The sequence below is a fragment of the Balaenoptera acutorostrata genome, chromosome 19 (assembly GCF_949987535.1).
Source record: "Balaenoptera acutorostrata chromosome 19, mBalAcu1.1, whole genome shotgun sequence".
Taxonomy (NCBI): Eukaryota; Metazoa; Chordata; class Mammalia; order Artiodactyla; family Balaenopteridae; genus Balaenoptera; species Balaenoptera acutorostrata.
Window position 1 is genome coordinate 49,628,115 of NC_080082.1, and position 16,744 is coordinate 49,644,858.

The 16,744-nt window shown below is 53.8% G+C and overlaps 2 protein-coding genes across 5 annotated transcripts; both read left to right on the forward strand.

Annotated features, from left to right (window-relative positions):
- Nucleotides 1–3,627: 3,627 nt before the first annotated feature.
- FXYD1 (FXYD domain containing ion transport regulator 1) lies at nucleotides 3,628–8,010 on the forward strand. Of its 3 annotated transcripts, none has more exons than XM_007165108.3 (7): nucleotides 3,628–3,777; nucleotides 4,981–5,045; nucleotides 5,506–5,538; nucleotides 6,123–6,197; nucleotides 6,689–6,725; nucleotides 7,654–7,703; nucleotides 7,899–8,010. In XM_007165108.3, exons 2-7 carry the CDS (start codon nucleotides 4,985–4,987, stop codon nucleotides 7,919–7,921), a joined length of 279 nt encoding a protein of 92 aa, XP_007165170.1. In that variant the 5' UTR covers nucleotides 3,628–3,777; nucleotides 4,981–4,984; the 3' UTR covers nucleotides 7,922–8,010. The 3 variants fall into 3 exon arrangements, with proteins under 3 accessions (XP_007165170.1, XP_057389414.1, XP_007165171.1); XM_057533431.1 differs by having other exon boundaries at nucleotides 3,649–3,777; nucleotides 4,837–5,045; XM_007165109.3 differs by lacking the exon at nucleotides 3,628–3,777 and adding an exon at nucleotides 4,480–4,571.
- A 358-nt stretch (nucleotides 8,011–8,368) lies between these two features.
- Nucleotides 8,369–16,744, forward strand: FXYD7 (FXYD domain containing ion transport regulator 7). 2 transcript variants are annotated; one of them, XM_007165111.2, is made up of 6 exons: nucleotides 8,369–8,521; nucleotides 12,737–12,766; nucleotides 14,380–14,454; nucleotides 14,571–14,604; nucleotides 14,772–14,812; nucleotides 16,377–16,744. In XM_007165111.2, the coding sequence occupies exons 1-6, from the start codon at nucleotides 8,491–8,493 to the stop codon at nucleotides 16,397–16,399; spliced, it is 234 nt and encodes a 77-aa protein (XP_007165173.1). In that variant the 5' UTR covers nucleotides 8,369–8,490; the 3' UTR covers nucleotides 16,400–16,744. The 2 variants fall into 2 exon arrangements, with proteins under 2 accessions (XP_007165173.1, XP_007165172.1); XM_007165110.2 differs by having other exon boundaries at nucleotides 8,370–8,521; nucleotides 14,571–14,613.

The following is a 16,744-nucleotide window of genomic DNA, read 5'->3' on the forward strand; positions in this document are numbered from 1 at the left end:
TCTTCAGCACTGACTCTGTACCACGCCATGTCCTACAAGTTCATCTATTAGCTCGTGCTGACCTCACTACAGCCCTCCGAGGCTGATGCTATCATATGGCTCTTTTGCAGATGGAAATACTGAAGAGAGGGGTCAAGTCATTTGAGATCTAGGTTATCTAGCTGGGGCTGAGCCAGGACTCAAGCCCAGGCAGCTGGCTGCACAGCCTCCCAGTATGATTTTGCATTCCTCCTTTGGAGATCAGAACCCATGGATATTGGCTGTTTTCATTTGGACTAAGCTTTTAGCAGTTTGGATAGATTCTGTTCATTAAATAAGAAAAATAAATAAATGATATTACCCAATCTGAAGTAGTAGTAATAATACTCACTGAGCCCTTACTATGCATCAGTCTTGACATGAATTTACTCAGTCCTCACAACAACCCCTTGAGGTGGGTAGTATTATTAACCCCCACTTTACAGATGGGAAAACTAAGCCATGAGGAGAACACACAGCCTCTCTTGGCACTGCTGCACACACCCAGAACACTTGGAGGACAAGGGGCCTAACAGCACCAGCTAGGGGTCACCGGTCATGAAGCAGGGCACGGGGTGGGCCTGGCACACGGGCTAGTCGGGGCTTTAGAGGGCACCGGGCAAAGCTGCGGGCAGGTGAGGCCCAGGCAGCGTTGGGTAAGCTTCAGGTCAGCATGCTCAGGACTGTTCCACTAACGCCTTTTACAGAAAAGTAGAAATGTGTGTCTTACTGGTAAAGCATAAATTATTAAACTTGAATATTTTTAAAAAGTATTAAAAGTGACCCCCCCCGACACCAGGTGAGGTCACTCAGATCTGGGTCCCTGATCCTCAGTTTGCCCATCTGTCAAATGGGGCAATCGTGTCACCCACTTCTCAGATGTGTAGAGAATTCCTCCTTTATCCGAGAGGATAGAGAGTGTTCAGAGCAGGGTGGACACCCCACAGCTTGGGGTGGATTCTGGACCTAAGTGCTTGTCCTGCACCTGAACATCTCTGTGATTTGAGCAAGGCCCTTCAGGTCTCTGTGACCTCAGCCATAAAGCAGGGATGATAAACTTCTTTACAGGGTCTTTGAAAAAGATAGATAAAGAGCTTAGGGCCAGGGACACTGAGGGGAGACAGATGGGCCTAAATCCATACTCACAGAGTGTTCAGCCCAGCAGGGTTCTCCCTCCTGTTTATGATGAGGAGAATGACAAGGATGATGATGGTGACAGCTTACTTTTCTTTTTTTTTTTTTTGATCACTTACTGTGTGCCAGGCTTTGTTCTCAATATTTTCCATGGATCATTTCAGATAATCATCCCGACCTCCCCCTGAGTTGAATAGTATTATCATCTCCATTTTACAGAAGGAGAAACTGAGCCACAGAGAGGTTAAGTCATTGACCCGTCACCCAGCCCGAAAGTGGCTGGGCCTCTCCACTCTGGAGCAGCTGGCCCTGTGAGGGGAGGGAGCCCAGCACTGGCTAGAGCTAGCCAGGTGCCCCCCTCCCTGCTGGCCCCCCTTGCCCCTCTGTCACCCCTCCCCAGGGCTACAGAAATATTAGGGTTATCATTAACCAGGGACTGCTGGTGACTCTGGGGTATAGGGCCACAAGGGGCAGAGGCTCATGAGGGAGACTTTTGAAGCTGCCGGGGTCCTCTGAGACCATGTGCACATGTGCGCTCGCGTGCATGTGTGTGCGTGTGTGTGTGTGTCAGGGCCACCTGTGCCTGGGTGTGAGCATGTCTACCTGCTCCTGATCTGTGTCCTGCAGAGTGTGGTATCTGGGCCCAGGTCTCTTTCAGGTGGGGGCAGTTTCTGTCCTTAACCACCAGAGGGACCTTGGGAGAATTATCTCCACTTTGCTAAACCTTGGTTTGCAGATATCTAAAATGGAGTTAATGATAAGACAACGTCAGGGGAACATCCCTGGTGGTACAGTGCTTAAGACTCTGAGCTCCCAATGCAGGGGGCCCAGATTCGACCCTTGGTCAGGGAACTAGATCCCACATGCATGCCGCAACTAAGAGTTCGTATGCCACAACTAAGGAACCCACGTGCCACAACTAAGGAGCTCTTGAGCTGCAACTAAGACCCAGCGCAACCAAATAAATAGTAATAAATAAGTAAATAAATATTAAAAAAAAAGACAATGTCAGATTCAGAGACCTCTGAGCCTGGCCCAGGGTGATACGTATTACCTTAGTGATTTCTTCATTTTGTAGGATGGGAAACCAAGGCACAGAGAGGTCTCTTGGGCTGCTCGAGCTCTTACAACTAGGAATGGCAGAGCCCAGAGCTGATCCCCCTTTACTCTGTCACCAGTGCCTGGTAACCTGGCCCGCCCATGAGGACGCCAGGTGTGTTGTCCTGCAGGGGGTTTTAGGGGTCACATGAGCTCAGGGACGGGGAGGTTCTGGGCTAAACACATCAGCGCACATTTGGTGGTGTCTCCAAGTGTGTGAACACAGAGCGTAGGCCTGTATGTCTGTGACTGTGTGACCAGCTGTGTGCCTGTTTGCTGGTGCATGAGGATGTGTGTGTGTGTGTGTGTGTGTGTGTGCGTGTGCGCGTGTGCGTGTGCGCGTGTGTGTGCGTGTGTGTGTGTGCGTGCGTGTGTGTGTGTGTGTTTATGGTTATGAAACCACAGCATGGTTGGTTGTATGCCTGTGTCCTTGACAGTGTTTCTGCTTCTCCATGAGCCCACATAAATGTGTGTGTGTGTCTGTGTACAAATGTACACAGTTTGTGTGCCTTCACATGCCTGAGATTGTGTAGGAGTGCTGGCTGTGGCGGTCCCTTTGAATGTATTTATGTTTAGTGTGCATGTGTTGGTGTGTTTCTGTACAGACATTTGTCAGTATTGTCCTCGCAAGAGCGTGTATCTTTGTGACCATTTGTAAGAGTGCACAATTGTGTGGTTGTGTCTTTGTGCCTCTATACGGGCATCCATCTCAATGAACACGTGTGTGTTTTGTGTGTATACAAATGTGTTTGTCTTAGTGTTTTGTGACTGGTTTAAGAAGTGCTGGTGAGTGTCTTTGGGTTTCTCTATGGATGTGCTATTCTGAATTTGTATGTATGTACATGCACGTATTTGTCTTGTTTTGTGCCTGTTTATCCAGGTCTTTGGGTTTCTGTGTGTGTGTGTGTGTGGTGTGGTGTGGTGTGTACCCCTGGGGGACCTCACAGTCAGTAGAAAACAACCTACATACACGCTGAAATGCCCTCCAAACAACCCTGTGGTGCTGACGAGGGCCCCGCAGGACCCTGGGGTCAGGGGTCAGTGGACTCCTAGACGCTCAGGCCAGGTGACCTTAAGCCCAGGCTGGGCCCAATTCCCAGGGAGCAGCGTGGAAAATCATTGACACCCACCCTGCCCCCCCAGCTCAGAAGCCCTCTGAAGTGTGCCCGAGGCTCACGTGTGAGCGTGTGTGTGTGTGTGTTTGTGCGCCTGTAATACAGTCCTCCCTGCCGGCACCTCCTCTCCCCAGCTTTCCCCACGGCTGGCTGCCTACGATTCCTCCCTCTGAGCTGAGAGAGTTAACCTAGCGGGCCAGGGCGGTCTGGGCTGGGGGCCGCCCCCTGGCCCCCCTCCAGCCCGGCTCCAGTTACAGCTGCCGGTTGCGGAGGGTAGGGGTGGGGTTGGGCGGGGAGGGGAGACCACTGAGGGCAGCGCGGCCAGCTCTGGGCCAGGGGGTCCAAAGTGCTCGGCCCCAGGGCACAGCCGGACGCTTGGGGCCTTCTTTCGGCAGGGGACAGCCTGACTGGGGTGAGCGTCCCCTGCCCCTCCCCTCCAGGCCTCACCCCTGGCCTGGCTGGGCCGCCTATTTTGGGAACAGGAGTGGCTTCCCAGGCAGGCCAGACCCAAGAGGAAGAGAGTGTGGTTGGGACGTTGGGGTTCTCCCAGGGGTGGGAGTGTGGGTGCAACTCCTCCCTGCTCCTGCCGTGGCACGTGCACCCTGGCTGGGTGTGGGTTTTGGACACTCACGTGTGTAGGGTGTAGGTCGGGTTGCGTCATTGTTTGGGGGTGCAGGAGGCCCAGATGAGGAGTAACGTGTGGCTGGGTCTCCACCCCATGTCCTGCTCCAACCAGAAGTTTGGGGAGTGGGCGTTGTCTCCATTCCAGCCCCACTGTGTGTGTGTGCGCGTGTGTGCATGTGTGCGTGCGTTCCTGCCCCTGGCATCTGTCTTCTATCTCTCAGCCCCGCTGGCCTGGGCCTCATGTCACTCGCCTGGCGTTGTCCGTTCATGAAAGATGTCACCCAGAGGCAGGCAAAGGGGACGTTTTCCCTATTCTCATCTCTTTCAGGAGAGGAGAAGGGGTGGCCTTTCCCACGGGGGCAGCCCATGGCAATGTGGCAGCCCAGCCTCACCCGGGCAGGGTTGTGCATGACCCCCAAGGGGGGGGAGGAAGGCTGTTGCCATGGTGGCCTATGCGAGGCAAATTCCTCCAGGGTGAAGTGGGAGATATTTATACCCAGGGTCAGGCAGAGAGCGGGCCAGCGGCTGAGGGCAGGAGAGCTGGGATATTACGGACGCGGCGAGGCCGTGGTGTGCGGGCAGGTGGGCCCTTGGGCAGGTCCGGGCTGTCTCATCCCTGGCAGTGTGTCTGTCTCTCCACCTGGGTGGGGCGAGGCATCGTGCTCTCCCCCGCCAGGGTAGGCGTGGGGAATCTGCGGCCTGCTGTGGGGACGGCCCTGGCTTGCGGGAGGTCCCTGTGGACTGTGTGTGTCTCACCCTTGTCCTTGCTGCTCTGTGACCCCCACCGTGTGGGTTGTTTTGGTGATGCTGTGTCCTGGTGAAGCAGGAGGGTGCCTCTGTTTCTCAGGGTGACCAAGCTGGATGATGGACGCTTTTGAAATTAACTCCCTGGACTGTCTCTGACTTAACAGAGACAGTCCCCTGAAGAGAGTTCAGGCCCCAAAGGTGGGGGAACGAGGGTACAGATGTCCTGACCCTTGGTGTCCCCCAGGACAATGGCATCTCTCAGCCACATCTTGGTTCTTTGTGTGGGTCTCCTCGCCATGGTCAACGCAGGTGAGTCCGGGGAAGGCAGCCCCACTACCCACTTCAGCCCCAAGGGTGGCAAGGGTAGGGGAAACCCTGCAAGAGAACCAAGTTGGAGACTCCAATCTGAACTGAGTCGAGGCACCAGGAAATTGGGGTCTCACGTGGGGTCCAGTCACAGGCTGGTATCTGGGGGAGGGGAGAGGATGCCCCAGGTCAGGCAAAGGTGGAGGGCGGGATGGAGGCCTGTGAATGACGGAATCAGAGACAACCTGTAATGAGACGGAGAGCTGAGGCAGTTAGGTGCTGCCCCACCCAGGACAGTGCAGCGGGGCAGCTAAGACCCGGAGAGGGTAGGCAGCCTGCTCAGGGTCCAACAGTCCCCAGACTCTCGGCCCAGGAATGTAAAACCCCCAAAGGGTCTCGTTATGCCCCTCCTTGTCCAGGATCCCAGGAAGCATCCGACCCTGATTTCTTTCTCTCTTTGCAGAAGCGCCACAGGAACACGACCCATTCACCTATGGTGAGGGAGGGAGGGGCACCTTTCTTTGGGAGTTAGGGGGTTGCTGGGCTGGGTTAGTCTGTCCTCTCCTCATTCCTCCCCTCCCCCCACCTCTCTCTGTTTCTGTCTCCATCTATCTCTAGACTCTCAGTGTTTTATGTCTCTGTCATTCTCATTCTCTCTCTTTCTCTTGATCTGGCTCTCCAACTCTTTCTGTCTTGATCTCCCTCTGTCTCTGTCTCTCTGTTGGTCTCTGTCTATTTCATCCCTCTCTGTATCTCTGATTCTTTCTCCTTTTACCTCTTAGTATCTTATAGCTCATCCTCTGCTGCCACCTGCCTTTCTCCTCTCTCTGATCCTCTCCATCATCCTTCACTGCTCCCTTGTTTCCTCCCTCCTCCTTGCCTTGCCCACCTCCTCCCCTCCCTTTTCTTTACATCCTCTCTTCTCCCTGATCCCCCTTCTCCCACATCTCTCCGTCCTCCTCTCATTGATCTCCTTTCCTCTTCCCCATCCTTCCTCCTTGCCCCTTCCTTCCCATTCTGCCCCTCTACTATCCTTCCTCCTCCCCTCCCTGCATTCACGCTCCTCCTTGCTGCCCACAGACTACCAATCCCTGCGGATCGGAGGCCTCATCATCGCCGGGATCCTTTTCATCCTGGGCATACTCATCATCTTGAGTGAGTACCCCTACCCTGACTCCAGCCGCGAATCTGCGGGTGTCTGCCCCAACCCCGTCCAGTCCCCGCTCCGCTTCCAACCCCGCCCCTATCCGAGCCCTTGGTCCCGCCCTTATTTCTGTCCCCGGCCCCGCCCTCGGCCCCGCCCCTGTTTATGCCCCTCCCCTATCGCAGCCCTAGGCCACGCCCCTTCTACTCCGCCCTCGGTCCTGCCCCCGTTTCTATCACCGCCCCCGGGCCCACCCCGTTTACGTTCCCGCCCTCGGCCCTGCCCCTGTTTCTGCCCCTCCCCTTTCCCAGCCCTAGGCTCCGCCCTGCCCCTTCTACTCCCCCCTCGGGCCCGCCGCGTCTCTACTGCAGGCCCAGCACCCCCCTGTTCCTGCCCCACCCTTATCCCCCCGCCGCTCCAGCCCTGGCGAGCGCGAGCTCTGGCTCGCTGTGCCGCATAGAGCGGAATCTCAGCGCACTCCTCCCCACGCCCCCACCCACAGGCAGAAGATGCCGGTGCAAATTCAACCAGCAGCAGAGGTAAGAAGCCTCTCTGGGCCCTCACTCATCTACTCCCGCTCTGAAGGAGCATTGGGGGTGAGGCCGGAAGTCCACTCAATCCAGAGCCAGAGAGACGCCTCGGCAAATATGTATCAAGCACCTACTACGTGCCCAGCCCCAAGCCAGGCCTTGGGATCAAGCCAGGAATTAACTGCCCTCCCTGCCTGGCTGAGCTTCCAGCCCAGTGGGGGCGGTGGCGATGGGCTCCAACAGACCCACAAATATAAAATCACGAAGCACGATAAGTGCTGTGAAAGAAAGAGCCGCGGCGAAATGAGATCACCTCACTTGGCGGCCCAGTTTAGCTCAGAGTCCTGTTTCTAGCTCTTTGATTCATCCTTAAATAAAAATGTAAAGCCCAGGCGATGTATGAACACCTTGTCGGTATTAAGATACTTGTAGATGTTATTATAAATAAAGGTAGTATTTATTGGGTGTGTCCCACGTGCAGGATGCTGTTTCATTATGTGTTATTTACCCCTCACACCATATCTATAAGGTAGGTGCTGTTATTAACCTCATTTTACAGATGAGGAAACCGAGGCACAGGAAGGTGGTCACACGCCCCAGATCGCTCAACTGCAAGATGAAAGCTCTGGGTTTCTAACCTAGGCCGTCTCCAGGCAATCTGCCCTCAAGTCGCTTTGGCTATACCTCCTCTTCCAAATTCTAGTTCCTTCTCCAGCACTCGGGGAGGTACTCGCTGTTACCGGCTTGGAGCGCCTCCCGCCAAACACTTAAACTGCTCCTGGGTGCACTGGATTCTCTGGCGGCCCGGAACCTGCTCCTCGCCCATCTCTGGGTCTCAGAACACAAGTCTGTGAAATGGGGGCTGCACTGGGGTTTCCCGGGTGTAGCTGCCTCTCTCCTTTTCCGTCCCCAATTCCTTCTGCATCTCCTTTCTCAGGACTGGGGAACCTGATGAAGAGGAGGGAACTTTCCGCAGCTCAATCCGCCGTGAGTTTGGGGAGACTTCGGGTGTTTGGGGATGCGGGCTGGTTCCAAGAACCCCTTTCCTGGTCCTCCGTGGGCGCGTGGAGCTGGGGGCTTGATCTGAAGCCCGAGGTCGGGGAGTTGCCCTGCTGTGCTCCCACCTTCCAGCGGAGCTGGGGTGCCCCTCCTGCTACCCGAACTCTATGTGTTCCCCCTTAGGTCTGTCCACCCGCAGGCGGTAGAGACACCTGGTGCGATGGAACCCAGCCAGGTCCTGCAGCTCTGACTAGGCTGGAGGAGGGAGGGGGGAGGAGGAGGGGGCGAAGGGCTGGGATAGGGGGCTTGGAGGGCTCTCCTGCCTCTTACCCTTTTCACCCACACAGAATTCCCCTGGCACCTGACGCCTCCCACCCACCTTCCGCGCGCCCACCTCCATCTGGACTGTCCTCTTCCCCAGCCCTGCCCCCACAGACTCCTCTCTGCCGCTCAGATTTCCAATAAAACGTGCTTTTCTGTCTTGACAGAGCGGTGTGGATCTGTCAGTCCCTTCGCGCGGAAAGCCTGGGCGCCCCCTTGGCCCCGGCAGAGGGCGCCCCCACCCTTGGGGAAAGGGCGGGGACGTCGGCAGTGGGCGGGGGCGGGGGCGGGGGTGGCCGGGACGGGGGCGGGCTCTCCGGGCCCCCATTGGCTACGGCCCCCTCCACACCAGGGCTCCCCCCATCTCCCCCCGACAACAGTCCGTCCCGGTTCCAGCTGCTGCAGCCGCTCCTTCACCACCTCGGCATCCAGCCGCCCCCTGCTCCGGCTTGGCATGGCGACCCCGACCCAGGTCCCCACAAAGGGTGAGCGTCGCCTGGGGAGAGGGCGCAGGGGGGCTCCGGGATCTTAGAGCTTAGGAGAGAGGATCTGGGGAGATTCCAGTACTGGAAGGGGAGGGGAACGGGGAAGGAGATGTCCCTTCCTACCATGGGCGGAGGCCCCTGCAGTGCACCCCTTGGCACCCCTCCAGGCCTCTTGGACACCCTCTCCCGGTGGTGTCGTTCCTGTGCGGGACCCGTGGTTGGAGAGCGGCAGTCCCGGGAGAAAGGATGCTCGGACCGGTAGCTATAGCAACCGGGTGGCTGGTCCAGCACAGCGGTGGTAGTGGCCTCGAAGAGATGGGCTCCGAAGGTGGGAGCGGGTAGATCTGCAGCCACGGAGGTTCTCGCAGATTTCAGGGTCTCTGCGGAGGGTAAGGGGAGGGGGTCCATATGCCTGTTTTTTTCTAGTGCTGTCACCTACGGTGGGTGTTTCCTGAAATCTCTGACAGGCAGGTTCAGTGGGAAGCAGGGAGAAAGAGGGAAAGATAGGAGCTGGAGGAAGTGAGAGATAGACGGAGAGAGACAGAGAGAGCAAGAGAGAGGGAGACCGAAAGGAATATAGAAAGAGACTGACAGAGAGCCTGAAAGAGATAGAGACTGAGAGATAGAGGGACTGAGGCAACTATGGAGAGGGAGGCATAAAGACACAGAGGGGGAGAGAGAGAGAGAGATGGACCCACAGCGTGAGAGGGAAATGGAAAAGAGAAGGGGGGGTTGGCACAGGGTGGGGCCCGTACCACTGCAGTGAGCCCCCATGGGCAGGGATGGGTGTCAGGACCCTCCTTCCCAGCCCACATTCGGGGTGTTGTCTGGTCCGAAAGGTGCACTTGGGTGTGCACACAGATGCCCCTCCCCACCTCCATCGCCCACACAGAGATTTACATTCACACCATTAGCCCAATTATGCACCCCCGAAATACTCACCCCCCCAACAGCCCCCTTTCTTGCGCCTACTTCTGCAGAGGAGCAAGGGGAGGGATGCTTCCATGGTGGGGGAGAGGTGGGTGAGGGAGGGTCCCCAGCGCTGAGAGCAGGGCCAGGGGAGAGGCCAGCGGTGCTGAGGAACCTCTGGCAAGTGAAGGGAACCCCAATTGCACTCTGATCTCTCCTTCCCTGCCCGCTTTCCCGGCAGGTGGGGGCTGCTGCACTGAGCCATATCTGCAGAATTTGAAGCAGGGCGGGGGGTGGGGGTGGGGGGGCGGCTGCAGAGGCTGGAAGCCACCCTAGGGAGAGGGGGCAGGGCTGAGGCAGCAAGCCTGGAGTGAGCCTAGTGCTTCCTTTCGCGGAGATGGTGGTTAGCAGGATCGATGGCAGCAGACGGGCAGAGGTGGGAGGACAGATGCCCCCGCCTCCCCACACCCTTTCTCCAGTCACAGCAGGAGAGGGGACCACAGGTCTTGGGAAACCCCGGGGGAGGAAGTGCATGTTGCCTGTTGCAAACCACTTAATGAAATTAATTAATTAATGAATAGATTGTTTGGGGGCGGGGGATGGCTCCCGCATCCCCCCATCCCCCACCCCATCAGAGAGCAGGAGGGTGTGTTGGGGACAAACAGAAAGAAGATGCAGGAGCACAGCTGGGCCTGGGTCCCTATCCCTAAGAAGGACCCTCCGCTTGGCCAGAAGCCAGTCCTGCAGAGGCAACAATAGGAGGTACAAAGGGAGCAGAGGCAGTCAAGGTTGGCCCCAGAGTTAGAAACCCAACCCCCAAGTCCCACACAGGACCCTATCCAGCCTGGGGTACCCAGACCCATCACCTCTCTTCACCTCTCAAGATGCCCCAGTTGCCATAGTAACCACCTCCTTCCTGATGTCTCCTTGGCAACTGGCCAGGAGTGGTGCACATTCCTTCTCCTGCCTCCTGACTCCACCCTTAGCTCAGCCTCGTCCTGAGGACCCAGATTGCTGGGGCAGCAGAGACCAGAAGAGGAACTTCTGCATGGAGCAAGGAGCACCCAGGGAGGAACCAAAGAGGATTCTGGGGCAGGCGCTCACCCACTGGGCTTCTCTGATGGTTTGGGGAGGCAGGATGTGTGGAAACACAGGAGACAAAAGCAGGATAATTCAACTGCTCCACTTCTGATGCAGTCTCCCTGCAGCCTAGCAGGAGCTCATTCATTCATTCATCCATTCATTCATTCATTCTAGAAAACTTCTTTGAAAAACTTTATAAATGCCAGGATTAACAGTAGAGATGAATCAAATAAATTTACTCTCCATCTGGTGGGGAGCTAAGACAGAGCACAGATGACTCTAAAATAATGTTTCCCCATCTTGATGCTTATGAATACCACCTTCATGATTTTTGCCCTGTCCAAATGTTCCCCACAATGATATTTATTTAACATTTTCCCTCCAAAGAATTAACTTTTAAAAAACTTTGTTAGCTTTATTTTATACTGCCACCACAATGGAAAATCAGGATTTTTTTTTTTTTGGTCTTACACTGAAGGCAAGTATTAAAATGATCTTAAACAAGTGACTTCACTTTTCTGAGCCTCAGTGTTCCTCTTTTGTGGAATGAGAATGAAGATAGCGCCTATATCAGAGAGCTGCTGTGAAGATTAAGTGTGTTAATATCTGTAAAGTGCTTAGAAGAGAGCCTGGCATGGACTCAGTGCCATCAAATGCCGCTTAGATAAATAAAGGAGAAAAGCCAATAACGTCATAACAGTCTATTTAGGTATTGTTGCCTGCTGAAGGCCCTGAACCCAAGGCCTGTTTTATCTTGGGAGATTAACAAGGGTTGGAAGGTGTAGAGTCACATCAGCTCCTATTTAAGACTTGCTCTTTGAAGATTGGACAGGGAACTGAGAAGGGTGAACTTACACACTGTGAATCAGTGCTAATCAGGGTCTTGCCTGGGCGCCACCTGCATGAGTCAGTTTAAACTAGAGTATGCTGTGGTGACAAATAGCACCAAAAATCTCAGTGGCTTCTCACAATGAAGGTAGATTTCTCATTTAGACTATACGGCCACCACAGGTCAACTGGAAGGTCTCTACTCACCAAAGAAAACTGGAGAAGCCACAATCTTGAACATTCATATCACCAGGCCAAAGGCAAAAGAGAGCTCTTGCGTGGGCACTTAAATGCTGCAGACTGGACTTACAGTTCCTTGGCCTGAATTAGTCATCTGTCCCCCTTCCCAACCTCAAGGTAGCCATCCTTCCTGAGCCTGGATAGGGGAAGAACATTAATGACAACATCTGGCATCGCCCTGGCACTCCTGATACCCCACCCCCACCCCCGCTCCCCTAGTGGTGCATGTTTTGCAGAATTGTGCTCTAATCAAGGCAGAGTGTACTAAAAGCTGTCAGAGGAATTAGGGAAGCATCAGGATGGGTTTCTTGAATGAGAAGGATGTTCTGAGCTCTCCTGAAGGGGAATAGAGTTTGAGACAGGGAGGTGGGAGTTGGGGAAAAGTAAATCCACAGACACACAGACACACACAAGTTTTATCCACCTGTTAACATTTATGAAATCAGAGTGAGTCTTCCAATGGTTGAGTATGTTTTATGTGGTACAGCTACATACATATGCGTGCATATACACACACACTGGGAAAGTTATTACAGAGTCAACTTTGAATCTTTAAATTGATGTCTGAGAAATAAGTAATATAGGATATATATAATATAGTATGATATAATATAATAAATATAATATAAAATTTTGGACAGCTGTGCTCTGCTGGATTTGGTGGCAGGAGCAAGTGGATGAGAGCAGTAGCCACAGTGTCTGCCTTTTGGAGCTCTCAGATGGCTGAGAAGTTTCAGGGAGTGTTCAGGGGAAGCCGATACACTCAGCAGTCTACTCAGCAGTGGGTTTGGAGTCTCAGCATCGTATGCAAATGGGAGTATATATGTGTATTTCAGGAAATGAGTCCATGCTTGCATTAGACTTCTACAGGGGGCTAGGACCAGGACCGCCATGTATGGTTAGGTAGGTTGTGCACTGTACAAGGGAAGGTATCAACCAATGGAATGAGTGGGGGCTGGAATCCAGCCTATGCTCCTCTCTTTAAGCTTTGTGTCTGGCCATGAGGCGACATCATCCAGAGCAAGAGGTCTCATTATCTGATTCCTATGCAGAAACCACTGGACCAGTGGCCCCATCAGGATCCTCAAAAATGTTAAGAAGCTCATTGCTGAAAATTTTTTCCCCTCTCTCTCTTTCTCTGCCTTCTTGCCACAGTTCCTCAGGAACCTGACCCATTTTACTACGGTGAGTGGCAGATTCTGTGATGAGGGTACCCTGGGGCTGGATGGAGGGGTGGCTGTAGATCTCCATGGGTCACTGTTGAAGTGGCTTCAGCTATGGCCACATGCTACGTGCTGGCCCACTGGCCATGTGACCATGTGGATATAATTCACATCAGCTGGGCTCGTGGAGGGTCGAGTCAGACTTGGGGAGGGGGTACCCTCTATGGACCCTCTTCAGGCTTCACCAGCACTCTGGGCTGGTGCACTGGCGTCGTCAGAGAAGCAAACAACTCTGACACCAGGCTGTCGGGATTTGAATCCTGGCTTATCCACTCACTAGCTGTGTGGCCTTGAGCAAGGAACTTTACCTCTCTGGGCCCTTCTGTAAATAAAGAATAATAATGGTTCCCACCTATAAGGACTGTGGAAAAGAGTTACTCGGATGATATCATTAAATCTTCCCCACAGCACTGAAGCTCAAAAAATTACTCCAGGTCTAGCAGAACTGACCCCAGTTCCCCCTCTAAATACCCTCCTACCCTCTCCCATTGCTCACTCATACTGCTTCTCCATATGCCAAGTTCTTTCCTGCCTCAGGGTCTTTGCACCTACTGTTCCCTCTGCCAGAATACTCTTCCTCTAGCTCTCCACACAGCTCCTTTTTCTTCTTCAGGCCTCAGATCAAATAATGACTGTCTACTAGGAGAGGCCCTCCTGACTCCCCAGCAAGAGGGGCTACACCCGCATCTAGCCATGGTCACATGACTGAGTTTTTTGGTTTTCTTTTGTCTATCACAATATGAACGACAACTCCCCGAGGGCAGGGGCCTGGGCTGCTGCTGGTACGGAGTGGATGCTTTATAAATTAATATTTCGATAAATGTTTACTACGGCATACAAGACAAGAATAATTCTTATGAAGGAAAATAAAAGAAAGAATGAGATTAGGAAATGTTGAGGAGAGCATGGAAAATTCTAAATGAGACAGCCAGAGAATGTGTCACTAACATTTGAATAAAGCCCAGAAGTTGGTAAGGGAGGGATATTTGGGGGAGGAGCTTTCAGGCAGAGGGCCCAGCAAGTGCAAAAGCCCTGAGGTAGGACCATGCCTGATAGGCTCCAGGAACTGCAGGGAGGCTGGTGTGCTTGGAATAGGGGATTGAGGAGGAGAGTGGAGTGCGATGAGGTCTGAGAAGGGATAGGAATGAGATGGTACAGGGCCTCATGGGCTGTGGGGAGGACTTTGGCTTTTCCTTGCAATGCAGTGGAAGTTGGAGGGGGTGGAGTGGTGTGCTCTGAACTCAGGAAGACCCTGATCAGACTCAGGTGTTAACAGGATCCCTATGGCTGGAGGGTTGAGTAGGGGGATGGGTGACAGACCACAGAGAAGGTTGTTTGCTGAAAAATATACATATATATATATATGCAGTAGAGGAAGGTCATATCTATATCTATGGCCAAAGAATCCAGAGAAGGGTAAAGAGGAGAGGTTAAGGGGAGCGCCCAATGCCCAAGGCCATGCACTTGATCCTCACGTTGACCCACTGGAGGAGCCTGCAGCCTTGAATCCAGGCCAAGGCTCCAGGGGAGCTGAGGTGCTGCCCCCACTTTGATGTCCTCCAATATCTTCCCCAGACTATGATACTGTCCAGACCGTGGGCATGACTCTGGCTACCATATTGTTCCTGCTGGGCATCCTCATCATCATCAGTAAGTGTGACCCCTTCCTGGGCTCCAAAGCCCCGGACACCTACAGTTCCCCTGCTGGCTTTTGTCCAGACCCTTATGTCCTGTCTCCTTGTTCTGTTCTGTCTCTATCCTAACAGGCAAGAAGGTGAAGTGCAGGAAGGCGGACTCCAGGTCTGAGAGGTCCGGCAGCAGTGGGGAGAGACGGGGAGGGGTGGGAGCAGCCTGGGGCGCAGGGGTGCTGCCAAACAAAAGGGCCCCCAGGGCCTGCCAGGTGTTTCCCAGAAAGCCTGCGCAATTGAGCCTCTTTATACTTTTCTCTCTCATCTTTGCTTCCACAGCCCAACATGCAAATCCTGTAAGTCGGAGCTTCCCTCCTCAGGTGAGGGTGTGAAAGGGTGTGGTTCTGGGAAGATGGGTGGGGGCAGGCAGGGGAGTCAGAGGGGAAACTGCACTGGATGTCCCTAAGAATGGGGCCACCAACGATGGAGCTGAGACCCTGCAGATCAAACATGGTAAAACATGAAGTTAGCGGGATGTGAAATGTCCTAAAGAGTCCTTGAAACTGCCCAGAAACAAGTACCTAATCTCATAAAAGCAAGGATGAACTAATGCCCCAGATGAGAAAGCCACAGCCTGTGGAGAGAGGGGTCCACATGGGAGAAGGATGTTGGCAGTCAGAATGAAGGCAGAGTTGAGCACTAGAGAAGGCAGGAAGATAGAATGTTTTCCAGACTTTACTGTTCAGTTGGGAAGATCTAGGATGAAATGACTGAGAAAAAGGGAGGAAGGAAGGAAGGAAGGAAGGCTTGTGAATAATTGTATCAAAAAGCAAAAGGAGAGACATATAGAATACAGGTTTTAAAAATTGATATTGGAAAAGAGAGAATATAGGAGAGAATATGAGGAGTATGAAGATGGAAAGATGGAAAGTATAGGATAAAGAGTGAAGAGGATGGGGGTGTAAGAGGAGGTGAAGGGTGCAGGAGGGGAGAGAGGAAGAGGGGGAAGGAGTCGTTAGAAAGGGTGGAGAATGGAGGAGGAGGGTGGAATGTGGGAGGGGGTGGGGTGAACGGGGGTGGAGGGGGGAGGGGGGAGGGGGAGGAGGGGGAGAGTGAGTGCAGGTGGATAGATGTAGGATGTAGGAGGGGGGATAAGCATGTAGATGAAAGATTGTGACTCCTTGGGGGTGTTAATTTTAATTATGTAAAAATATCTCGACCTGTTTTTAGTGGAACTGTGTCCTTTCCAGGGACTTTTAAAAAATCAGAGATGGGAATCTCTCTGCCTCTTATAAAGTTTTTAGAACGAAAAAAATGGGCCTTGGGGTACTCCATATTTGGAGGATTTGATGTGGAATTTCATGTGTTTAGTTTCATATTTATTTAATGAGATTTAAGAACATTAATGGGTCACTTTGTGGATGATGGGGGGGGGGTATGGTTGGCCTGGGTACCTGGCCACAGTCTAAGAGTATGTACAGAATTCTGACCCATTCCAGCTGAATGATGGGCCCAAGTGGGTGGGAGACATGGGAATTCCTTTTATATCCAAATGTTCCAGAGATGGTGTGTTGGAAAGGAGTGGGGGTATAGGAGGATGTTGGGAGCATGGGAGAGGGATGGAGACTCCTTTTCTGGCAGGGGGACACCCCAGAAAAGCCCAGGCTGGGCCAGGGGTCTTCGGCCTCATCACAGATGTGTTCCTCTCAAGACAGTGCCCTGTGGGACAGGACAAAAGCCCCAAAAGTGTCCCTCTATGGACCAGATATTAGGGTGCAGGGAGGCAAGACAACTTCCCAGGGCTAGCTCTAGGGTGACAGTCTGGAGATCTGACTTCCACGAAGGGCCCCTGGCAGTGTGTGGCGGGGGGGCTGCCTCCAGCCCTCTTGCTGCCCACTGAAGCTCCCTGGCTCTCTCTCTCTCTCTCACTCCCTCTCACCCCAGCCCCTGGAGGTGGCGGCGTGTAGACCAGCCCTGGGCACCTCCACTACTGTCCCTGCCTGAGTGCGGGAGCCTGAGGACCGGGTGGAGGCGGTGGGGACCCCAGCCTTGCCCAGGGAGCGCTCCCCTGAATGAGCCGTCCCACCCACTCCAAGGCTGGAGCCGCTGCACCTCCCCAGGCCTTGGCAATTACGACCCCCCAAAGAGCCCGTCTGCATCCCAGACCCAGGGACTCAGGCCTCCAGCTCCTGGGGTCCCGGAGTCCACCCTCAGCCCCCCGCAGTCCCTGTGTGCTACTCCCCAGCACCTCCCTGCTCCCCGCACCCTCAGAGTCTATGTCTTGAGCTTAATAAATGTGCATTTGGTTTTTC